Genomic DNA, 26,411 nt, shown 5'->3' on the forward strand with positions numbered 1-26,411 from the left:
CCTTTATTCATCTCTTCTCTAAACAGTCCTAATTTTTTCAATCTCTTATCATAGGAATGTCTTGTCATGCCTCTAATCATTTTCATCACTCACCTCTGAGTGCCTTGAGTTTCTCCTATGTTCTTTTCAAATAGTGTGACCAATGCTAAACACAAATTGAGTGTGTTCCGCTAATTTATATTAGATAATACTTTAAAATACAATTCTGTCTCATTCTTTTAAAATCCTAACATTTTGTTTACTTTAAGTGTCCTTTAACAACGAGTTGAAGTTTTCAATGAGCTCTCTACAAGGTCTTTGTTCCTCAGTGGTTACAGTTTGCTTAGGTCCAGCACTACGTATGAGTAAGGTTAGCAGAGGAGATTGATGGATAATATTTATGTATCTGTGCATACTGTTAAAATATTTATTGATTTAAAATTTCATGGTTGTGCAAAACTATGGGTCAGACAATTATTTAAAGACAATAGACTCTGAGATTCAAAAAGTTAGTTTTATAATTGTTAAAACACAAACTGTCAACATCACACGTCAAAAATACAAAGTAAATATTCTTAAATTAAACTCTAATAAGCAGCATTTTTCTTACTTTAACTAGCTGTAAAATTTGATTGTTGACAAATATTTTTGTTGGTTTGTATGTACAGTGAATTTGACATTTACCAATATATACACTGATAAAAATCTAAGTCTTCCAAGTCTTTGTATAAATAGTTCAAATATTCCTTCCAATGTGTATTACTTCATATATGTCAACAATTATTTCTATTGCCATCTTGCTGTCTATTTATTCATCTGCGTTTGTTGAGTCCTTGTAGTCTTTTCAGTTCTTGAATAATCTTATTTTGTCACCTGAAGATTTGACTATCATACTGTTCACTCCCCTTTCTGGATTATTAATCAATGTATTAAACAGATTTTATCCATTTTTACATGATTTATCTTCTCTATTTCTTAGCCAGTTTCAAATATATTACATACTTTCTCTATCACTCCACATCTATTTAGTTTGCTTAATATACTTTTGTAAGAGATGTGAAGGCTTTCTGGAAGTCCATATAAATTATTTTAACTGGTTCTCATTTTCTGCTATTTTGTTGGCACAAAGTATTCTAATACAATTCAAGAAGATTACTAGAATGGCTTTTGTTTTTTCTGCTGTAATGATGGATCTTGATACATGGCGAATATATAGTATACAATAGGAACATTTAAACATTGGTAGAGAAATGGACAGGATATAACATATTATAGGTTGAACCTCTCTAGTCCAGTACCCTACAGATCTGACTAGTGCCGAACCAGAGAATTTGCCAAACCATGGGAGGTCAATATTGATCTAGCAGTATTGCCAACACTTCAATTGCTTACTGGGCTCGTAGAAAACATTTAGGAATAAATTAGAATTAAATAACAGCACAGAACACTGAGAGCCAGGACTGGTTGCTGTAAACAAACTTTATGTGACACGAGAAACTTGGCCACACCTATGATAAGTGGACATCCGGCTAACTAAGATCATGCCACACTACGCATGCTGCCAGACCAGAAAATGGTAGATTACAGAGTTTCAACCTGTAGGCTTCAATGATTTATATCTTTGGCTTCGATGATTCTATTTCCTTTTTAATTGGGTGACTGAAAATCTCAAATTGAAGTGAGCTAAATTTAAAAAACATAGCATATGTGGATATCAATATAAAAAAAACCACAAACGCCAACATAGTATATTTCCAACAATAGGGTTTAAACAACGTATGGAATTATGCCATTTCTATAGGAAAGATTCCGGTATCCTTATTGAGACTGAATATTTCCTTAACTACACAATTTGGTCTTAATGAAGTCAGTGTAACTGCTCATGGAGCAATCAGTTACACAGTGTGAACTAAAGATATGAGACTCAGATTCTACATGATTAAAACCATTTCATGCTGATCTTTACATAAAATAATTGATGATGAATGGAGATTAGGGGGATAAGATTTGTACTTGTTTTAAGAGGATTTTCTGTACTGGGTTTTGTTTAGAGAAGATGGAAGGATACTAAATTGAAGAGCAGACCCCAGGTATAATATATATTATGTTGGTCTATCACAGAAAACAGCAAATTAAAAAATCATTGAATTTATTCATCACATTACCACCAAGTCTCTACAAAATTTTATTTTACCTTGAAAGTCGAGCTTATTACCACATTTTCATAGCATGACAACAGAAAAACAACACATCAGAAAAGTGATATAAAGCTTGATTAGGTGCAATACAAAGACTCTGTGCATTAATTTAAAAATGGACTCAAATTCTAATGGGAAATTGCTTTTTACTTAAAGTACAAGAAATATTTCTTGCTTGTGTTGCATACGATGAAAATTAACATACAAATGTCTTGCTTAAAATGGAAAACAAAGCAACATAACAAACATGGCTATTAGTAAGAAACCACAAAGACCTTTCATCTTGTGATCTTGCTTTTTTATTTTTGATATCTACAGTCCTTATGGAGCACAGAAAAGGGGATGTAATTTTAATGAATATTCTTAAGATTGTTAAACTTTGTTGTGCAAAATTGTGCTTTTTAGACTGCAGTTGCAAACCAATTAAAATTTATTTTTAAAATAATGCAGTTTTTAATACCAGGCAATGTATAACTCATTTAGGTTTTTTAGTTAGAAATGTGTCATTCTGAGGTGAAAACTCAGCCACATTCAATTTCACCCTTAGATAAATTACAATTCCATTTCATGCCGATCTTTAGATACAATAACTGAAGACAGATTGGCTGAAAGCCCTGGTATAAAAAAGCCAAACATTTTTCAATATTATAAAAATAAGACACATGTTTTTGCTAATGAAAAGCCTTGAGCTATAAAATACTAAATGTACATAAACCAATGAGAGTCACACACATATGAAGTAACAGCTAGACACTTTCTTTCAAAATCAATAACTGTATATGTAGACTAAATGTGAAACATTTCACAGTGATTTACACCTGATCAATAAACATCTGAGCCCAATCCTGGTCCCATTATAATCAACAGAAGTTGTCTAGCAATTGTTAATGGATTTCAATGGCAGCAGGAGTATGAGTGGGCACTTAAATATTAAAAATCAAATATCATGATTCATTTTATTCATTAAACCTTAATGTCTCTTTGAAAACCTTTGATAATTAATCAATGATAGTTATGCATTTAAAAACCCAATATGAATGGAGATTCTTTTTAAACAGAATGCATAACCTTTGCAATCTTTACTGCTTTACCAAACCCGAGGTACTTTTTGCTCCTGTTTAAGGGATTATTTCTGGTCATCTTCCTGAGACTTGAAAGACCATAAAAGACAAGCACCATACCTATTCATGGACTAAGTCATTGCAAATTAATAGTTTGGTCCCTTTCTAAATGGATCTCTTCCTACAATTACACTAAAACATAATGATGGATCACAAATTCCTGGGGGTCCAGGTTGTCCTTGAATACCACGATTTCCACGTTCTCCATCATTACCCGGCTGCCCAGGTTCTCCAGGACGTCCCTCTTTACTCATTCCAGGTGGACCTTCAGGGCCTGGATAACGTACATAACAAAGAGACTATGCTGTATATATACACTATTAGAGATGGATCCAAGCTAAAATACTGAATTCAAATGCCCTGGAACTTTGGGGAAGTTCAGAATTTTACATCTGGCTTTTGTTTCTGTAGTAAGCCAAATAGCATTTCTCTTTCAGATAAAGGGACTTCTTTGGCACTAGATATACCGTGAATTAAATATTGGTTACAAATAATCATACTACCTATGTTGTCTTCCTTACTTGTTTAAAAAGATTTTAAACAATCAAGATGAAAACAGAGTTGACTAAAAATCAAAATAAAAAAACTCTTTAAAAAGAAACTTGTATAAATAGGTTTTGGTGCATTGTTGCTTTATCATATAGTCCAGGTCACTGTGGGCCAGAACCAAAGGACATAGGCACCTTCCATTGACTTAATTGCCTTTGGTCAGGTCCTTCATCTCTTTAACTGTATCAATTTTATATTTTGACAAAGCATACTATTGTCTAAAATACAGTTTTACATGAAAAAAAACAGTTACAGTGAGGTTTCATTGATTTATCAACCTGGACTTTCTGAGCCCCTCTACCTCCTACTGGCAGCAATTACGTATGGGTATTTTTTCCATTTCTTAAAATCAGGCCTATTGAGTTTTATTACTACCTCCATTACCTCAAGGGAATTTTGCCAGTTTCAAAGCTCTGTCTACCAAGAAATAGGGTTTTGAGTTACTTACAGCTGCAAATATCTACCCATGATAAATAATATGTTCTGCAGAAAATGAAAAGCAGTAAAAACACACATGCCCACCATGTTTTCCTTTGTGGCAACCAACATAAAAAAATGATATTATTTAAACAATGCAAATTATAAAATCTATTTAAACTTAAACTCATAATATTAATTGTAATTAATAAATAACATTTTCAAAATAATTCACATGCAATGAAATCTACCTGTCTCACTCACGCCTTACCTGGTGGGCCTGGGGGGCCTTGTATTCCAGGAACCCCAGTTCCTTGGCTACCCTTTTCTCCATTTTTTCCTGGTACCCCTGTAGAATACCAAACACATACACACATGTACACTAAATATTGTTTCCCTTTGAGAAACTGAAAAGTGGGGGAGGACTAGATGAGTGGTTGTGCATTGCTATACAGTGTAATTAATTGCCTTACTTATCAACTTAATTTCATTTAAAGAACCAATGACAAGTAATTTCTGTTGAAGTAAGAGTGTGTGTGTGTGTGTGTGTCTATTATATATAGTGGAAGGGAATAGATAATAGATGGGACTGATGGTGAAGGCAAATTCTGGCTTCCCTTTCACTGGTGGCATTTTCAGTAGTTCACATAAAAAATAAATGTGATGCTTTGAACATGGTTTCTAGTTGAAACAGAATATATATATATGTGGATTAAAAATGAAAATCTCCCTTTCTTTGGTGACAAAGACTGCCACCTTTTTCGGCCTTTGCTGAGAAGCCAAGAAGATTAGTAAGCATTAATGGAGATAAAAGGATCTAACTGCTGAAGCCAAAACTTCAGTATGTTCCAGAATTGTTTTTCTGGGTCATAGACAAAAATGTCACAGAGAACTTTCAAAATGTTCATCGATCTACTACTAGCATCCTGCTGGCTGTTTGTACTTTACATATTCTTCTCAGAGATTCTTTTGATGCTGTAGAAATATAGTAGTTGCTGATACCCATGCTGGTATATTTTGGATATTACCTTCACATTCACAGTGATCCAACTCGAGTATGGGGGTTAGTTCTGGGTCCAGTACTGTTCATTGATTTAGATATTGGCACAGAGAGTACTCTTACAATTTGCAGATTATATTAATCAAGGGGTTGTAAGCGCTTTGTAGGTTAGGATTGCAATTCAAAATATTCTTGACAAACTGGAGAAATGGTCTGCGGTAAACAGGATGAAATTCAATAGAGACAAATGCAAAGTACTCCACTTAGGAAGGAACAATCTGTTGCACACATACAACATGGGAAATGACTGTCTAGAAAGGGATACTATGGAAAATAAGCAAACATCATTCTGGGACATATTGGCAGGAGTGTTGTGCACACTACATGAGAAATAATTATTCCACTCCATGCTGATTAGGCTTCAACTAGAGCATTGTGCCCAGTTCTATATATTACATTTCAGGAAACGTGGACAAATTGGAAAAAGTTGAGAGAAGAATACAAAAATGATTCAAGGTCTAGAAAACATGACTAATGAGGGAAGACTGAAAGAATTAGGTTTAATTAGTCTGGGAAACAAAGACAGAGAACAATACAACAGCTTTCAAGTACTTAAAAGGTTGTTACAAGGAGGAGGGAGAAAAATTATTCTCTGTAACTCCTGATATTAGGACAAGAAACAATGGGCTTAAATTGCAGCAAGGAAGGTTTAAGTTAAACATCAGGAAAAACTACCTAACTAACTGACAAGGTAGTTAAGACCTGGAATAAATTGCCTAGGGAGGTTGTGTAATCTCCATCATTGGAGATTTTCAAGAGCAGATTAGACAACCACCTGTCAGTGATGGTCTGGGACTTGGTCCTGCCATGAGTGCAAGGGATTGAACTTGATGACCTCTTTAGATTCCTTCCAGTTCTATGATTCTTTTCAAGTAAACTCATTGAAGTCAAGGGAACTAGTCACAGGCTTACATTACATCCTTTGCAAGACTGTGGCTCATATTACAGAAAGGAAAGGGTACTGGTACTCGAAAATATACAGTAGAGGACAATGAGTAGTAAAAGCCATGAGGTTGTAACTGCAGTACAAATATAGGAAAACTGGAAAAATTAGATTAATATTCATTAGAAATTAATTATAAGAAAATATATACAATTTAGAAGAGCATGCTATAAAAATTATTTAAATAGGTAAAGCATTTATAACAAATGGAAAGTAAAGGATTCTAAAATACTATAAAGTAAAATTTAGAACATACACACCAAATTCAGACCTGCTGTAAAAAAGAATATACATTTAAGTGAAATGCATGTATATTGAATGTATTATTTCAAATGCAACAAAAGATAATTAGAGGTTGAGGAAAACCATTCAGCAGAGGGAAAAATAGACATAGAAGTTGATTTTACAAGAAGAGCCACATCACCTCTTCACAGACTCAAATATTAGTATGGCACTTTTATAAGAAGTGAAACACCTTAGTAGAGTCAAGTGCTAATCATGTTCTTGTGGAATTTTGAGCAAGAGTGAGCTATAGAGTATTTCAAGACTATCAGGATGAATTCTAAAGGACACAAGGCAACTAAATCACTTCAGTATACAACATAGGAATACAGTACTAACAGCAGCTTGCTTGGAATCTTTTACTGTCCAAAATTTTAGCTCAGAGGTTTATAAAATGTTCTTTAGAAGATTAAAAATATCTTTTCTAGGGGTTCCTCCTTTTCCAAGATTATTAATTTTTTCCATATAATGAAACATTGTATCTTGGCTCTCATGCATTTCCACTGGTAAATGGCAATTTTCCTAGACTTCTCCAGTTAATGCCCAGCCACTCCAAAGAAGTAAAATAGTAGAGGAAAATATCAATCTACTACAGAGATTTTTGAAAGTTCCCCTAATAAATTGTTTGAATGGAAACTAAGTAAGACGGAAAGATGGAGAATGACTCTGCATTTTTCAAGAGGCCAAAGAGGCTAAAGGCTTTTAGTAACAGAGAATAGACTCAATATCCTCAGCAAAGAAGAGCCCAGAGCGTGAACAAAAAGACAACACACCAATAATTGGTTCAGGTTTCCTTTTTTTTTTTCCTATGAAGGATTCATAAAGTGTAACTTAGTAAGGAACCTGAGATTTGACAAGATCACAAGCCTAGGTGATATGATTACTGAATAGTGATTTTTATGCAGAATCTATTAAAATTAATTTGATTACTGAAGTGAGAAACAGCATGAAAACCAGGAATAAAACCCAAGCATCTGAATTAAAAGTTCAGAACATCATTACCAGACAAGATATAAAGTACAATTCAACCTTTCCAAGAATATAGGTGAATTAGGCAGCTATTCTCTTGAGACCCTTCAAAAGTACCCCAAAATAGTAGAAGAAACACTGGCCTGACATACCCCTATTTCTACTTTCTTGACTGAAGAAAGGTTTCACAAGGTATAAGTTCTGAATGTAGCTCATGGAGCACATTTCTTTGACCAACCTATATTAAAGGATGTCTAGTGAGGAATCAATTTGTATTGTTTCTTGGAGTGATAAATTAAAGCCGATTTCAATTAATATAAATCTTTAAGAGCAGTCATTACTCTCATAGAAAACAAAACTAGAATGCCAGATACACCAGAACCAAAACTGCTTCACTTTTTATATTAGGTGATAATTTAGAAGGAATTTTTTGTCAAAATGTTTTTCCAGTGATAAATGTGACTCTTGTGATACTGAATTTGCCACAGGGAATTTAGATATTGCAGATTTTTAAATTATTTTTCTGTTCACTTTGGGTCTTTCCAAATGAACACATTTTGGTTCGTGAATAGAATTAACATGTTTTGGGCCATTTCATTATTAATCTGTTGCTACCTGACTTACACAGTGCTCTATATCCTTTGTTCTCTCTGTCAAAGCTGAGCTGAAATTAAACGTTTTGACATTTCCAAGTAAAAAATTTTGGAACCTATTATTCTGAGAAAAAATTGAATATTTTGCCTTTTTATCCTGAGTGAGGACAAAAAGTAAATGTTAACATAGCAGAATTTCCCACAGGACAGATTTTCTAATTTTTGACCTGCTCTAGCCAGTGGTAGATTATGCTTTTGGTCCCTGGATCAGAGCAAGTGGGGGCTTCTTCCCACTCCTTCCACATGCATTCTCCCCGCACTCCACCACAGCACTCCTACGAAAGAGTGAGGCCCCATGCCCCAACCGTGCTCCCTGGCAGGAGTGCTGGGCATGTGGGGCAGGGCAAGCCTTGTACCCCAACCCTACTCCTTCTCCCCAGCAAGAGTGCTGGATGGAGCAGGTCAGGAGGCCCATTTTTCTGGGGAGTCCCTACTGCCCCCAAGCACTGGCCCTATTGGCCCAGTAGCTAATCTGCAACTGGCTCTAGTATTGGTCCATTGCTTGCAGGTGAGCACTTTCCTTGCTTACAAGTTTATCACTGAGGATAGCCAAAGAAAATCATTTTTAATTGATTGCAAAGTGCTCACTATGAAAAGGGCAGGCATAATTGCAGTTGTCCAATCTCAGAAGGCCTATATGAGTGCAAAGACTATGCAATGCTAGATCACAGATAGAATCATAGGGTTGGAAGAGATCACAGAAGGTCATCGAGTCCAACCCTCTGCCCAAATCAGGACCAACTCCAACTAAATCATTCCAGTCAGGGCTTTATCAAGCCAGGACTTAAAAATCCCTAGGGATGGGGATTTCACCATCTCCCTAGGTAACCCATTCCAGTGCTTCTTCACCCTTTAGTAAAACAGTCTTTCCTAATATTCAACCTAGACCTCCCCCACTGTAACTTGAGACCATTGTTCTTTGTTCTGTTATCTGTCACCTGATTAGTTCCATAAACACTATGCCAGAGAATTCTGTGAGGCACACTAGCTCTCACTGAGGTGCAGTGGAGCCACTCTATATCACTCTATATCATGTATAAGGCATGACAGACCAATCCTAGGTGATTGTAGGCACAAGGTAAAATCCCATATTGTGCTAAGTTGGGAGAAACCAACAATTTTTTACTTCATCAAAAAATCTGGACCCAAACCCTGGTTCTGAAACCACCGCACAAGAGCTTTCTGATCCAGATTTCAGTTCTGTAGCCTCACTCTAAAATGGCTGGAACTAGAAAAATTAAATCAAGCATCCCTCAACTTTTGAAAGTGAGTGAGTGTATCCTGAACCAGATTTCACAGTTTGGGCCCCTCTCAACTCTCTACTGCTATCCATTCAGGTGCTATTCTGAAAAGAAGATGTAAAAAAAGTAAAAGCTATATTATTTGTTTTGTGAGATAGCCATGCAGTTACCTTTGGGCCCACGGATACCAGGAGTCCCAGGAGCTCCTGGAACACCTGGAATACCATCATTTCCTGGCAAGCCAGAAAAACCTCTAGGACCTTCTGGGCCTATTGGACCGGGTGGACCAGGAAGTCCTGGGGAAGTACTTTGGGATTGACAATGGATGCAGTTTTGTAGCCTTCCACTTCGAAGGATAACAGGCAACTGGGCTAGGGGAATTCAAATGAAAATACGTTAGACTGTTCTGAGAATGCCACTGAGAGAATATTACTATTCAAGATAAAAATAACCACATACCAAACTACACAAATAAAGATTTAAGATAAATCATTTGTTATATAATCAGCAAAAGCAAAAAATATGGTTGAGGAGAAAGAGGTGGTAGTAGTGAAGTAGTATGAAGACCTACAGACTCATAAGATTTGACATTATCACTGTCGTATTTAATTATATCATAAGAAGCTGTAGACAGTCCATTGTGTTAATCTTGAGTTTTCTTAGAATAAGAATTATCATGAAAGGTGCCAGAGCAATTTAAATAAAGAAAAAATGCATTGTAATCTTTGGGACTTACTTCTCAATACATCTGTGCAAACCTGCCGAATAAATTCTTCTGAAAATTCCCTTCCCTGAATTGAACATAGAAGATTTCAAAATACATGGAAAGTTGTTTTATTAAAGTGAATGAAAATTGCAGTATCAGGTTCTGTACGTACAGGTTTTCCATCTGCTCCAGGTAGTCCTGGGTACCCTCTGTCTCCCTGTTGTCCTCTTGGACCAGAAGGTCCAACCAAACCATGAACACCAGATTCTCCTTTTTGCCCATTGAGGCCTCTAATGCCTGGATCTCCTTTCTCACCTTTCTGAAATCAGAGGCAACAAAAACAGTAACCTAGATTTTCCACATGGCTCCACAACTGAAAAAAAAAATTAATCTTCATTGTGAGGGGCTGGCAGCAGTTCACTGAGATGCATTCATCAAAATTAGTATGAATTAATTCATCTGTGGAGATTATCTTGAGAGACAATATTAATAGATCTATACCTACAAAATCATTTAATTATGTGGATTTTTATAAATAATATTTAAGTATACTTACTAGAAAAAAGTTAATTTGAAATAATTACTGTTACAGATATTTTGCACAGATGAAACTTTAAATCCTAGGCAGAACTATTTTATATATAACTATTTTATACGGTTAAAGGGAAAAAAATATTAACTGGCTCTCTCCTCTTTTTGATGATACCACAGTTAATACAAAACATTAAAATCTTCTTGGAAGATTATAGGTCTTGTCTACACATTAAAGAGACAGTGTGTTAGAATTTCCTTATGCAACATCAACAAATGAATTGTTGAATAAATTCCAATGAGGTATACCTAGAGACAGTAGGCTTTCACGCTACAGAATTCTACCCACTGTTTTCTATGCAAAATGTGTTTGCTATTTTATAGGGAATTGTGCTCTTAGTTAAAACTTTGTAAATTTGCAGTCCCTTTCATACAATGCAATTATAAATGTTGTTTGTTTCACAGACATTTTAAAATATCTTCATGTGATAATTAAGGTTTAGAGATTTTCAGGGTCTGGAGGACTTACAACTGCTTTGGACTACAACGGAAGCTGTATATGCTGACAGCTGAAAAAAATCAGACTTTTTTTTAGGTATCCAACAATATAAATACTTGACTAGTCCTAAAAACCCATTTATGGAAATATGACACAAGAAAACAAATTACTTGTAAGTTGATTTATTCTGAAATAAATTTTAAAAAGCGAAGTGTTAAAAAACAATGCAACCCAGAAAACATGGCATCTACTGTAGAACAAAATATCAGGAGTCAAGCCAATGAAAGAAACAAAGACAAAATGCTGGAATCATAAGCAAAACTGCTTACAGAATCTGCCAAAAAATAAAATGAAATTGCTGAAGGAATGTTTTCTGCAGCAAATCTTGGTCTTCTAATGGCCAGCCACATTCAATATGTAGCCTTATTTGTTGACCATTGCTTTTCACAGAGAACATCAAGAAAAAGAGAAGAGCTTAAGAAATGCTGTAACATCCTGATGGGAGAGATTTTATATTAAAATTATTCTTTTATACAAAGTACTGAAATAAAAATTATTTTGTAAATAAACCTAAAGGAAGCTTACATTATAAGCGTATAGCTTTTATCAGTACACAAGATGAAATCTTATTTATTTGGAAAAAATGTAATAATATAAAGAGTATTAGAAAAAAAATTTCAATATCCCATGAAAGTATGCCCCAGTATTATAGTGCTGTAGAAAATGCAATAGGTTCAGATGAGGAAAGCTGAATGGTTCCATGACAATTTTTTACTGAGCTGGGCTATGATTCAGCAAGATACTTAAACACAAGTGTAATTTGAAGGATAGTTATAGTTCTGTTGAAGCCTATAGAATTATTTGGTTGCTTACTTGCTTAAGTACTCAGTTCAAGTGGCAGAGGGGTAGCCGTGTTAGTCTGGATCTGCAAAAGCGACAAGGAGTTCTGTGGCACCTTATAGACTAACATCTGTTAGTCTATAAGGTGCCACAGAACTCCTTGTCGCTTGTTCAAGTTGGACCCTGAAAAATAAGGTCAGCTACAGAAATACAACAAAACTTCTTTTAGTAAACCCCAACAGGAAATGCCAAAAACTGATTGTGTAAAGAAATTTCCTAATGAAGGTGAAACAGTTACACTAAATGGATACATGTACACTGATTTCACATATCCTAGAGTGAACCAGGAACAATGTCAATGAAGCTGGTTAGTTAGATATTTTATTTTTTATAAACAGAGCTAGAGGCACCCATCTTGTGCTCTGGGGAAAGTGTCCCATAAGATAAAAAGCACAAAATGAACTTTAAAAAGTACTGCCCATAAATATATCCACTTTAACCCATGTTCTCTTCTGTAGCCCTAGAGAAGAAGGAAAAAAGATTGAATGACTCTTACAGTGAACCCAAAAAGCTAATAAATGTGGGCTTCAGCAGACCAAAGGATGGATCAAGTTCCAAAATACGGTACCCTTCAAAGTCTAACTTGAACAGACTAAGTCATTCTAGTTTAAAACCAAAGGAAGCGAGATAAAAATCATACCCAGCAGATTTGTGGATAGTCTAGGCCAGTCTCATAAGATAGATTGTCACCAAATAAGAGTGTGTCTTGTACATGTTTTACCATAACTTTTGTTTTTTTAAACGAAGAGTTTGACATTTGGGCACTGTCTCTAAAAAAAGTAAACATTTTGTTTTTTCTGAATACCCTTGGTTCCTTATTCATTTTTCCTCTAATTAGTTCCTTTTTTTGTCTTCAGATTCTGCTTTTCAATTGCACTCCAGATAAATCCATATTTATTTCTCTCATTTTAAACAATATTTCTATATCTTTTAAGTCACTGATTTCCCTAAGCATTGCTTTCAACTCTGTTGTTATATCTTTCTTTTTCCTGCCTCCTCTCATCTGACTTTGCATCTCATCACCCCCTTTCACTTTCAGGCCAAAGAGAATAAAAGTAAGCCTCTTCATGTATATGATACACAGTCACTATTCATATAATTGGCAAAGAGAATTAGAAAATGGTGCATACCTCTCCATTTGCTCCATTCAATCCATTTGCTCCCTTTTGAAATCACATGTGGAAAGAAAATATAATCAAACCAAGCTGAGTCACTATTACAATGCATCATTCTTTTACTTAATTTGGGATCAAACAAACCAGAATATGTTTGATATGCACATTAACTAAAGTTTATGTGCCAAAAGTGTCCGTCTGCTATGTACATTGGACAAACGTCTCAGACACTTCGCCAAAGAATCAATGCCCACAAAACAGACATTAGACAGGATCACAAAGAAAAAACAGTTGCTTGTCATTTCAACCAGAAAGGACACTGTCTCAGTGACCTGCTAACCTGCATCCTACTTCAGAAGACATTCAAATCTGCACTTGAAAGGGAATCCTCTGAACTGGCATTCATGCTAAAATTCGACACTCTCCGCAGGGGACTTAACAAAGACTCCAACTATCTTACCCATTACAAAGATAGCTTCCCCAATTATCACCTCTAATACTATTAACTCACAGACATCTACCCTTCCCCACCTCTAATATCATTAACTCACTGGCATTCACCTTCCTTCCCCCCCCCCCCCCTGCATCCCCCTTCTGTTCTGAAATGTGATTTGTCCTTTTCATATGTGTTCATTTTTTTAAATTGTATCCTTTGGTATATATGGCTGTGACTATTTTCTTCCACTATTTGATCTGAGGAAGTGGGTCTGGCCCATGAAAGCTCATCATTTAATAAACCATCTTGTTAGTCTTTAAAGTGCTACATAGTCCTGTGTTTTATATTTACACATGACGCATATAAGACAACAGGGAACAAACAATTATATTCTTAAAAATAATATCCGAACGATGTACTAGAAGATCATTAGGGAAATAACACACATTGCATTTTCATGCACTTGCATTAGTTTTCTTACAAGATACATTTATTGGAAAGTTTTATGTCAATAAAAAGCTAAAGAAAAAACAGTTTTGTTGTGTAACCTAATGGCTCTGTATTTACACACTGCTATCCAGATCCAGGCCACATTTAAATTGGCTTTGGCTGCTAGAAATCCAGGCATAAGGCCCTCAAGTTATGAAGTCGGTCTTGGGGTAGGACATAGCAGTTCTGTGAAAGGCTAAAAACCTACTGTCTGCCAAAAGGCACACAGATGTTGCTGCCCATGAGGTGGCATGGCAGAATGGCACATCACCTCAGCTACCTCTGCTGATGAGATTCCTATGGAGCCTTGCTGCACAGTGAAGCTGTATCTCAGAAACCACGAGAAAGGGGAGCTGAGGTAGCACTAGTTGCCTCTCTGTGACTAAATCTTCCTGAGGTTTTGAGGGTCAGGATGAAGTGCATTCTTCCTTACCCCAGCTTCACTGAATGTAGCTCCTTGTTTTTCTTGCAGTAGAGTCAGCGAACTGATTGTGAGATCAACCTTCACTGCAATTTTCTTCACAATTTAGTTTTAGCTTTGAGTGTTAGTAAGTACTTTGCAATTTAGACATGACATAAAGCATGTAGTTAACAAGTTCTTACACTTACAACTAACAGTTATTTCCTGTGGCATACTAATATAGCCAAGTATGACATAATCAAAATATACTGGTGCTAGGTTCAAGAAAAGAGAAATTAGCTGATTTATAGCTGAAACAGGAAACATCTGTAATGTATGAATACAGAAGATGCTAAAACACTGACTTGAATTCCAGTATGAAAGTAAGTGGATCATTAAAAGCAATCCTTTATAAAAATGTTGCATGATAAATACTGAAGTGTACACAGGCTTTTATAGCCTTTGGTCTGACACTTACAAGCAATGCCCTAGAAGCCCAAATCTAGTTTTCCATTTTTGTATAATTATCTGGCATTTATGTTGTTATTGTTTTATCAATAATATTGCAAAATTGTTGTAAATAAAAACTTTGAAAATGTGCAGTATTATCCTCCTACTGCACTGATATTACTAGATTTCGCTATCTCATAGCTCTCCCCTCAACCTTTTTGGCCTTTTCATGCAAGCAATTCTATTCATTCTCTCAGCTTTCTATTCTATTTTTCAACATACAGTTATTTTTCATTTCATAATGTTAACTATTTTCAAGATTTTTTAAAAGATATTTTGATGGTATTTTAAATAGTCAGTACAACCGTATTTATATGTAAATATTTCCAATGTAATTCTTTAGATTCAAAGAGCTACACTTGTAAATGGGATTTATCCTTTGAACAAGTAAAAGAAATACAGTTTTCTTATATGGGTGTATTCTTTTAATGGTACCTGTTGGCCTGGAGTCCCTGGTCTTCCTCCTTCTCCCTTGTGTCCCTTCAGAAAAGAAACAAATTTTCTTCAACAGTATGTATTTCTTTAGAGGAACAAACTAAAAAGTGAAAATAATATAAAGAAATAAGCCCTAATCAAAATCCCATCTTTATAAGCGGTTCAGTAAAAAAAACTTGATCCAACCATCACTGAGTGTGTAAGGGACAAACACACAGAGGAGTTTCAAGATTCAGTTCCAAATTGTGTAGCTAGGACACACATTTCTACTGTAGACACCGTGGAGCAAGTCTCTGATCTGAACAGAGACAAATGTTGATCTCCCTTGTTTCTACCTGCTTAGGTCACTTTAGCAATCCATAGAGAAAATCTGCATTTTTATGACACTACAGATATAGAGACCTCTGGTGGATTTTCAAAAGCACTCATTGTTATCCTTACTCTGCCCCTCTCCATTTAGGGGGAGCAATTTTTCATTATAGAGTACTTTTTTAAAACCACATGCTTATTCTGCAACTATCTTTTATAATATTGTGTTGAGGAGTTCATACTGTGCAGTGATTTACTGTGTTAAGACTCTATCCTGCACTCCTTAGTCCAGTAAAGCACCTCTTTATTTTAATTCAAACGGAACTATTTTTTAATATTTGACTATACATTGGACCTCCCTGGTCTGGCTCCCTCGGGACCTGACCAGTTCCGGACATGGGAGTTTTCCAGACCAGAGAAGGTTGGAGGGGAGGAGGTGCCAGCCTCTCCACTGGGCTCCTCTCCTCAGCTATTTGGAACCACTGCCCTTGGCCCCCTGGCTGCAGCAATCCTGCGGGCTCCATGACCCCACGAGCTTTGGCAGCCCCAACAGCCCTGCAAGCTCTGCTGGCCCCAGGAGTTCTGGCAGCAGCCCTGCAGGCACTTGAGGCCCTTCCAGCTGTGGGCTCTGCAGCCTCCCCCTTTCTTGGTCCTGCTGACTACAGCCCCCTCACCTTGTGAACTCCGCCGGTCCCGCTGGCTTCTCAACCTGCTGTAAGCTTGCTGCCCCCACCAGCTTCCCAGCCCAACTGACTGCGGGCTCTTGTGCACCATGGGCTTTGCCGACCCATTGGCCAGCTCTGCTCCCAGCCACCAGCAACCTCTTTGCTGGGTCTCTCTAGTCCAGCAACATCCATGGTTCTTCTAGATGTTGCTGCACCAGGGAGTCCTGGACTACAGAGGTTCAACTTGTACTAGTAAAAATATGGCTAAATAATATTTAATGAAAAACAAAGTTAATATACCTGGATACCTCTTTCACCTTGGTTTCCTTTTTCCCCCTGTAAAATGTTGTAATATAAAATTCCCATTACAAACATTAGTTTGTGTTTTAATTTCAGTAAATACAAGAGAAACAGCTAATGGAATATAGAATGTTACAAATCATTAAAGAAGGGATAGAGAATAGACATTGCCTCTATATAAAACCATGATACGCCCATATCTTGAATACTGTGTACAGATGTGGTCACCTCACCTCAAACAGATATATTGGCATTGGAAAAGGTTCAGAAAAGGGCAACAAAAATGATCAGGGGTTTGGAACAGGTCCCATATGACGAGAAGCTAAAGAGATTGGGACTTTTCAGCTTAGAAAAGAGGAGACTGAGGGGGGATATGACATAAAAGCATGAGTGGTGTGGAGAGGGTGCATAAAGAAAAGTCCTTCATTAGGTCCCATAATAGAAGGACTAGAGGACACCAAATGAAATTAATAGGTAGCAGGCTTCAAACTAATAACAGAAAGTTGGATATTAGGAAAAACTATTTCACTAGGAGGGTGGTAAAGCACTGGAATGGGTCACCTAGGGAGGTGGTGGAATCTCCATCCCTAGAGGTGCTTAAATATCAGCTTAAGAAAGTCCTGGCTGGGTTGATTTAGTTGGGATTGGTCCTGCCTTGGGCAGGGGGCTGGACTTGATGACCTCCTGAGGTCTCTTCCAGCTCTATGATTCTATGATTAAGGTGTGTTTTGGGGATTTTCTGAATCCTGTCACAATCAGCATTGTGACACTTATGTCCTTTTGTGGATCCCAGCCAAAATACTTTTCAAAAAGGGAGTATCATCATTAGTTCCATTTCATAGATGGAGAAATGAACAGAGTGACTTACTGCAGTTCCTAGCAAGGGCAGGCATATCTGATTCCCAGATTTGTGCCCAGCCCGGTAGACCCTAGTGATCTTGCTGGGCTTTTGCATCATTACTACAGAATTCTGCCATTGGAAATTCCATCATTTCCCATGGCAGCATTATATTAGTTATTGCCATGGTGTTAATTATTGCTGTTATTTGAATGTCACTGTTTCCACTTACACTTTCTATCATGGGGGAAAGAATAGCTCAGTGGTTTGAGCATTGGTCTGCTAAACCCAGGGTTGTAAGTTCAAGCTTTGAGGGGGCCATTTAGGGATCTGGGGCAAATCTGTCAGGGATGGTACTTGGTCCTACTGTGAGGGCAGGGGACTGGACTCAATGACCTCTCAAGGTCCTGTCCAGTTCTATAAGATGACATATCTCCATATATTATATCATCATGCAGCCCTGTGCCTTTGCAGATGGGCAATCATGTCTTGCTATTTTGACACTTAGACATTGTTCATTTGCTTTGGGATATGGCTTTATAATTTCGCTGAAAAAAACCAAAACAGTCCAAAGCCATTTGTTTTTCTCTCAGCCTCCCCCATCTCATCCTCTTGATTTGCAGGTAAAACACCAGTGACTTAGATGGTGGGGGAAGGGGCTGTGAAACAGGAAGATACTTTCTTTATCTAGGACATGTTTTAATATGGCTGCATATGTGGTGGAAGCTGGACTAGAGAATTACATTTCATTTCAATTCCCCAGGATGAAAAGATGATGCTGGCTAATTTGAACCTAATCATTAAGACCCCATTTCGAAGTTCAGAGCCAAGTAAGCTCTGTTCTCTTCCCCAGCCTGTGGGCCTTGGTTTGTTGTTGTTAATCATGACAGAGTGGAATTGCTTTCACCATAAAGCCTGCATTCTTTGCTGGAAGCAAAACACTGATCTGATTTTGCCTGGTGGAAGAGGTTTTTATGCCTGCTGGATGAGAGTTCGGGAATGCCTCCCAGAAGAGAGCAGTTTAGCACAGCTCCTAAGGGCAAGGGTGGGGCAAGCAGATTACTAACAGAGGAGCTCAGCTGGAGTCCGGCTATAGTGACTGATCCCATTCACTCCCAGGACATGTGTTAGCAGACAGGGATTCTCTTTCTGAGAGCCATACATGGATATGGATTTTAGTCGTGGGTAGGATTAAGTTACAAAGAGGCATTTTTTAAATCTTTATACAATAGATACTACATCACTGTTCTCAAATGCTGTAATGACTCCACTATAAACCCTAACTTTAGAGAACTTAATTTCAGAGAACTACAATACTGCTTTTTATAAGAGCTCTAACTTGTAATCCATGGTTACCGGGGAAGCTTCCCCCCCGACCCCGCAATGTACACATTCAGGAGAAATGAACTCAAGTTTGCAGTCTTATAGTACCTTTTCCATCACCACTAAATTATATCTCCTAACATCCCTCTGAATGTATTACTATGTTTCTTTTGTGTAAGGGAAAACTGAGGCACAAAAATATATGATTAGACAAAGATCACTAAGGAGGCAAGTGGCAGAGTTGCAGGGCTGAAACCAGGTTGGGGCAAGAGAGAGGAAAGCAGCAGCTGCAGAAAAATTGATCAGAAAATTACCAAAAAAAAGGTAAGGTGCTCAAATATATTTGCCCCAGTCACTAAAATGCCTAGTTACAGTTCTGGCTGAATCCACATAGGAAAGCAATTAAGCCTCATATCCCCCTTAACAGCCAATTAAGTGTGGTTGCTCCTACAATGCTTATGGACTCCTTTATGAAAGGGAAAAGGATTATATATAATCCTTTTCCCTTTCATAAAGGAGTCCATAAAGAGTAAAGGAGCATATACATATCTTTATATGAAAGAATTTTACATCAAACATGATGATAATAATTAATTAAAAACATTTCATAAGCACCTGTCACATGGCTTTCTTGGCAACACTGACTCCCATATTCTCCAAACATATTGCCTAAAATGCCCACTTACAATTTATGAGAAAAATGTTACTCAAGTTGTAATGGATATGAAAGTAATAGAAACTACTTACCTTTGCACCCTGTGTCCCAGGCATGCCTGGGTACCCTGGTTCACCCGGAGTACCTGGTCCTCCTTGTTCTCCCTGCGTAATACAATAGCTCCATAAGTATCACTGATGTGCTGTGTGTAAAAACACAGATTGCATGTTTTTTCAGGATCACTTCAGGTTTGGCTAGGCTATTCTGAGACACTATAATATGGCGGCAATTGAGCTGAAACCTCTATTGTTTTTTGTATGTTGAATACAGCCACATTGACTAAAGCCACAGCAATGTTCTCACTCTTAATGTTTTGACTCATTCATCCAACATTCAAAAAACTTACCCTGACTTTTACCAAGGTGGAATTTTTTCTTTGTAACATTACACAAACGATACTGTTCCTAGTAACGGTGATGTCAAACAATTTAGTTTTCAACAACTTCTCTTTAAAAATTATTCAGCATAAATGCATCTTATCTCATATATTTGATTATATTCATTATGTGCCATTTCAGAATACTGGGCCCACTGGTTTAGCACTGGTGTAACTTCATTGACTTCTCTGAAGTTACTACACATTTATACCAGTGTGACTGAAGATCAAGCTCCATGACTTCTGAAATCTAGAGCTGTGTAAAAGTGTTAACCCAAAATGTACCTGCTGAAACTATTGCACTTTTGACTTTTGCCCTTTTCCTGTGAATCTTCAATAATCTGCACAAGGTCATCTGACTTCTTCCTACACGGGGTCTACGAGGTGAATATTCACCTGAAGATAAGAGTCTAAGACACCTATTTTTTTCAAGCCAGTTTCTCTCCCTTCCTATCCTGTATTACATGAAGACCACAAAGTCATCCTTAGATGACGACATAAACAAGGCCACTCTGAAGTGCTGCTTTCCAATCAGATCAGTTATTTTGGATCTTCCCTATGACATCATAATTTAGTACCATTCAGTCATTGAGTAGTATTTGCATTGCTATGTGCTAATTTTTTAGATTCTCTAACTAAAAATTTAATAATGTGCCAATAAATATGGATAATGTGTTATCTACATCTTTGGTATACTCAAGAAGCAAGAAACAATTTACACTAGCGTGCAAGTACGTAGAGTTCCATAGTACAGCTCAGAACAAATTATCTATCCCAGAGCTGGGCAAGAGCCTGACAGTGGGCCGGATCTGGTCCACCTAAATTTTGTATACGATCTGCACAGCAGTTCCCAGCCCTGACCCCTAATGAATTGCCTGGGAGTCAGGGACCTGTGAGACCTTTCAACTGCTTCCATTTAAAGGGGCTCGTGTTTTCCCCGCAGTTGGCGGGAAACGTGTTAGCAGCTGCGGGGAAGATGCGAGTCCTTTAAATAGAAGCAGCTGAAAGAGCTCGTGCCTCCCTGGCTCCCAGGCAATGCCTTAGTGGTGGGGCCAGGAGCTGCAAGCACTTTCAACTGATACTTAAACTGATATGACTTTCATACTGATATTTAAATGGCTTGTACCTTCCCAGCAGCTGCCAAAGTATAAGACCTTTAAAGAAAAGCAATTGAAAAGGCTCGCAGCTCCTGGCTCCCACCACATTGCCTGGGAGCCACGAACCCTTTCACTTGTTTCTATTTAAGGGCCACTCCCCTTCCATCAGAGACACTGCCCTTTCCACCGAGGCATGTGACCACTTTGAAATTTTTTGAAGTGGCCCCCCTTAAAAATTGTTGCCTACCCCGATCTATGACGATCCATTGTAAACAATCATCCAGACACTAAAATGCTGTAAAATGGCATAGAGTCACTGATTTCACCCAAAGATATGGTCCAATGTTTGTAAGAATCAACCATTACATCTAATCTGGAATAAACGTGTTAATTATTGTTTCCATTTTTTAAAACAAAATGACCTTGTAACCAACAGGTATATCATGGAACATTGAAATCGTAATGTGCTTGACTGGAATATTTCCAGATCAGGGTAAACCTTATTTACCTTGACTCCCGATAATCCTGGTTTCCCTTGATTTCCAGGTTCACCCTTATAACCCTGTTAATAAAATAATATAATTGTGTAGTTGAGAATATCAAATATAAACAGATCCTGTTAGAAATGTTTCTGTCACAAAAGGCATGTATGTGTGTGTGACAGTGACAAGCCAGCCCTCCAAAGTTTGGAGGATTCTAAGTGATCAGTATTTCTACTTTAAACATGCACTTGTAACCCCTCCTGCATGGTGGCCCACCTTAAAACTGGCAAAAGATTTATCATTGCCTCCATCCCCAAGTGGTAATGACTGACCTTTTCTTCTCTATCAGCAAACCTTCCCTCATCAAATATACTCTGATATTTGCATATATATGTTTGATGTCTCCACACATCTCACTTAACAAAGGGCCTTCTCTGAGTCAAAAATATTTTGTTTCTATAGAACAACCCACATTATCAGCTTCTCAGATCTTCATTAAAACTAAAGAGGTGCTCCTGATCTTGGTGGTATAAAAATATCAATAAAAGCTTTTCCTGTAGAAACACGGCAGGATTCAGCTCCAGGTATGAAGCATAAGAGACTAATGAAACTCTTTTGTCAAAACTGCAACGTCTATCACATTTTAAAATCAAATGTATTTATTTTTAATTGTGTTCATTCTTGGCCTCAATTTGCTTCTACCTGAAGTGAATAGGAGAAGAGTCAAGCCAATTTTGAGAAATCCACCTGCAACATAGGACCTAAAATATTTATATGCTTTTAAACATGATTTATACAATTTAAAGTGTGTACATTTGCATAGAGACACAAAGTTTAGAATAATTAAGAATCAACTTCTATGTGTTTTGAGGTAGTGTTTACTCAGCCGAAACTCCACTTATGTTAAATCTGAAGATTATCCTAACAGACTGATCTGGATTATACAGCAACCTTTTAGTTACACGGCCAGATTCATTTCTGCTATAACTCCAATGCAATAAATAAAGTTACATCTGAAATAAATTTGGCTCTATGTTAGGTGGAAAGAGCAGCACATAACTTTTAACACAATAAAAATATAAATAAATGGAAAACAGGCAGAAAATCCTCATTTATACAAAGTATTATTTGGCCCCTAGCATTAAGGAATGTTTTCTAAGATTCCAAAACTCCAAGCCCCCCAAACTGTTTTTTGAAGACGTTCCAGTTCCTCAGAGGAAAGGTCGCTATATCTTACAAAGATTCCTTGTGCTTAGAAACTGGACTATCGCATAAAAGTTATATTTGGGAAATTAAAGTTAAAGTTTTTACATTAAAATAAACAAGTGCATGACAGAGTACTGTAACTGTGTTATAATGATTAATGGGACAATGAATACTCTTGATGTCATTCATCACATTCAAAGTTAATTACTGTAAATGACTTTACCTTAGGCCCAGGTGTTCCAGGTCGGCCAGATGTCCCCTCAGGTCCTACCATTCCCTAGTTATTTAAAAAGAAAAAAAGACATTTCTAAAATTAGCTGAGAGAGAGACAGCTGGCCCCATTTTTTTGCTTCTTACATTTATTATAGAATGGTGTATACATTTGGCTGGAACCGACCCCAAGAGGTTATCCAATCAATCAATCCTTGGATGCTAAGGCAGAACCAAGCATACCTAGATCATGCCTGACAAATGTTTGTCTAACCTATTAGTAAAATCACTCATGAGGGGATTTCACAACCTCCCCTGGTAACAATTCTAACTATTTTATCTGGTTTATCCTGTCATGATTATGAGGGTTAGCCAGCAGCCTGGGGATTAAGGGGTTAACTACACCTAGCCAAGTGGAGTGACCAATAGGAATGTAGGTGGGACTTTTCAAACTGGGACAAAGAAATTTGGGTTTTTTCTTTTTTTTCTCCCTTTTGTCTCCCTAAGAGTTCTCTGCAGCTACAGAGAGGGACAAGCATGTCTCTCTCTCTCCAAGACACCATTCTTCATTTTCTGTAAGTAGGGTAAAGTTTAGGTAGTTTCGTTAGGTTTTATTGTTTTAAGGATTGGGTATGGGATCTGAGATCTGGCACTGCTTAAAAGATGTTTTGGCTTTTCTTTATAACTAAGTTCTAGGCCCATGGAGTTTCTCCATGAGTATATTTTGTTACCTCCCTATCTAGTCATTATGTTTGCAACAGGAATACGGTTGTAATAATAAAAGTTCTTTCTTTTCTTTTTATTAACCGGGCAGTGGTTAATTGTGTGCCTTGATTTTTATCTTAGGGGTGAGATTTCCCAAATGATCTTCCCCCTGATTTCTTTATCAACATTTGGGTGGTGGCAGCGGAAGTTTTGTTCCCAAGATCTAGGTTTTTAAGATTTTGGGGGAAGTTTTATACCAAAGCCTGGTAGATAAGGCTTTGGGGTACACTTGCTGGCCCCCACTTCTGCATTTATCATGCCAGAGTGGGGAAGGAGCCATGACATATCCTTATTAGATTTCCCTAATACCTAACTAAAATCTCCCTTGCTGTAGAGCAAGCCCCTTACTTCTTGTCCTACTTTCAGTGGACAAGGAAAACAATAGATCATTGTCTTAACATATCTGAAGTCTTATCAGGCCACTATATTCACTCTTATTTTCCCTCAGGTCTCTCAAATTTGTTCAGATCTTTCTTAAAGTTCAGCAACCAAAATTGGACACAATACTGTACTTGAGATCACATCAGTACTGAGTAGAGGGTTGCAATTGTCTTCCTTACATAATACACTCCTGTTAATATATCCACAATTATATTAATATTTTCAGTAACATATGTTGGCTCATATTCAATTTGAGGTCCATTATAACTCCCAGATCCCTTCTGCAAAAATACTGTCTAGCATATATTCCCTGTTTCATAGTTCTCCAGTTAAGTGCTGTCCTTATTGAATTTCATCTTGTTCGTTTCAGACCAACTGTCTAGTTTGTTAAGGTCCTTTTGAATTCTAATCTTCCAAAGTACTTGCAACTTCTCACAACTTGGTGTCATCTGCACATTTTGTAAGAATGAGCTCCTCTACATCAATACAAATATATAATAGTATCAGACCCCACTAGTTACACCCTCTAACTTTGACAGAAAACCATTTGTATTTACACTTTGAGTATGGATTTTCATGTGTATGTGTCCATCTTAAAGTAATTTCATTTAGCCCACATTTTCCTAACTTCCTTATGAGAATGTCATGTAGGACGGTTATCAAAAGCATTTCTAAAATCACCATATATATCACATCTATTTCTTTCCCAACAGCTCCTAGGCTAGCAAACTTGCCAGATAAGGAAATAAGGTTGGTCCAGACGGATTTTTTCCTGACAAATCCATGTGGGCTATTCTTTATCAGTCTTTTATTCTGTTGGTGCTTACAAGTTGTTTAATAGTTTATTCCAGTATCTTTCCTACTATCCAAATTAGGCTAATACTGTATAATTTCAAGGCTCCTCTTTTAACAGAAAAAAAAAGTATTGTGCTTGACCTTCCATCCTCTGGGTTCTCACCCCATCCTCCATGAGTTTTTGAAGAGAACAGCTAATGGTTCCAAGATTGCTTTAGCTAGGTCTTTAAGTTTCAGAGGGTAAATTCACCATATGATTATGCCACAATACAGGCCATATCTAGACTGCAGAGTTTTTCTGTGATATTGGAGGTATCCTGGAAAAAACTCTGTCATGTCCAAGGAATGCGTCTGCTTTTCCGAAAAAAGTTTCAGAAAAGCAGACGCATTTTTTCGGCATCCCTGTAAACCTCTTTTTACGAGGAAGAAGGGATGTTCTGAAAAAGGATTTTTTTCCAACATTTGGCCCCGTGTATTCAGGCCAAATATCAAAAAAGGCCTTTTCCAAAAAAAGAATTCGAAAAAAGATACGCAAATTGAAGTTGGCAATTTGTGTATCTTTTTCCAAAAAAACCCTGCAGCGTAGATATAGCCACAGAGATCAAGAATGTCATCTTATTATAAAGCCTTGATACAAGCACAATACACCCAGGGCTTTTAGGTCATGAAATAATCTACTCAGAGGAAAGATAAGTCTGCCATTAAAATCTCAATAAAAAAAAGAATTATAACGATAAATTCTAAATTTACTCATGGGAAGTCACCTCATTCAAATCAGCATACTTCTTCATGTAATCTGTTTTTTGGCATAATTTGAATATCTTCCATGGGTGGTCAGTGAAAGTAGGGCTGGAGGAGGCAAGCCCTTTCTGCTGAGGTCCCGCCCCCATGAGAGCCAAACCACATCTCCACCCGTCCACCACGGGGAGGTGGAGCAGCATGTTGCGTGTGGGTACTCTCCACCACCAAGGAGAGGAGAGGAGGGCAGATGCACATACTCCAGTCTCCCCATCCCAGAGCATTAGGAGGGCGGTGGATGCATGTTTCCAGACTCCCCGGCTCCAGAGCATGGGAAGGCATGTGGTATGCAGTTCCAAGCTCCCCAGCCCAGAGCATGGGGAGGGAGGAGGGTGTGCAGCCTCAGCCTCCCCAACCCAAGAGTACAGGGAGGGTGAGCAGATCCAACATCTGGGCCTGGAGCACCAGGGAGGGAGGAGGGCGAGTGGCTCCAGCCTCTCTGGCCGGGAGTACAGGGTAGGCAGGTGCTAGGAGGCAGCAACTCTCTGCCCCCAGAATGCCTATAATCACTGGACCATATAACCACAGGCAGACTTCAGAACTGGAGCCTTCATTAACAACTCAACAACTTCAGTCTTTTAAAAATGCAGCACTTTCAGCATACAGGCTCAAGCAGATCCTATGAACTCACATTGCAACCTGCTTAAAAGAATGCCCCCCTCTTTGCTAGATTCCAGGGATCAAGAGGTGTGAATAGTGAAATCTCCCACTGTATTTG

General features: G+C 37.6%; 1 protein-coding gene across 1 annotated transcript in view; it reads right to left on the reverse strand.

Moving 5' to 3' along the window:
* Positions 1-2,148: 2,148 nt before the first annotated feature.
* Positions 2,149-26,411, reverse strand: part of COL21A1 (collagen type XXI alpha 1 chain) — a 184,061-nt gene continuing 159,798 nt past the window's right edge. Inside the window, exons 20-30 of the mRNA XM_075923637.1 lie at positions 22,968-23,021; positions 21,565-21,618; positions 19,616-19,687; positions 16,708-16,743; positions 15,434-15,478; positions 13,179-13,211; positions 10,291-10,437; positions 10,149-10,203; positions 9,583-9,783; positions 4,536-4,613; positions 2,149-3,572 (exon numbers count right to left, since the gene is read on the reverse strand). Of these exons, the coding sequence (XP_075779752.1) occupies positions 3,385-3,572; positions 4,536-4,613; positions 9,583-9,783; positions 10,149-10,203; positions 10,291-10,437; positions 13,179-13,211; positions 15,434-15,478; positions 16,708-16,743; positions 19,616-19,687; positions 21,565-21,618; positions 22,968-23,021 (963 nt within the window). The 3' untranslated portion in view covers positions 2,149-3,384. The remainder of the gene's footprint in view (positions 3,573-4,535; positions 4,614-9,582; positions 9,784-10,148; positions 10,204-10,290; positions 10,438-13,178; positions 13,212-15,433; positions 15,479-16,707; positions 16,744-19,615; positions 19,688-21,564; positions 21,619-22,967; positions 23,022-26,411) is intronic.

Source organism: Pelodiscus sinensis, chromosome 3 (genome assembly GCF_049634645.1).
Source record: "Pelodiscus sinensis isolate JC-2024 chromosome 3, ASM4963464v1, whole genome shotgun sequence".
Lineage (NCBI taxonomy): Eukaryota > Metazoa > Chordata > Testudines > Trionychidae > Pelodiscus > Pelodiscus sinensis.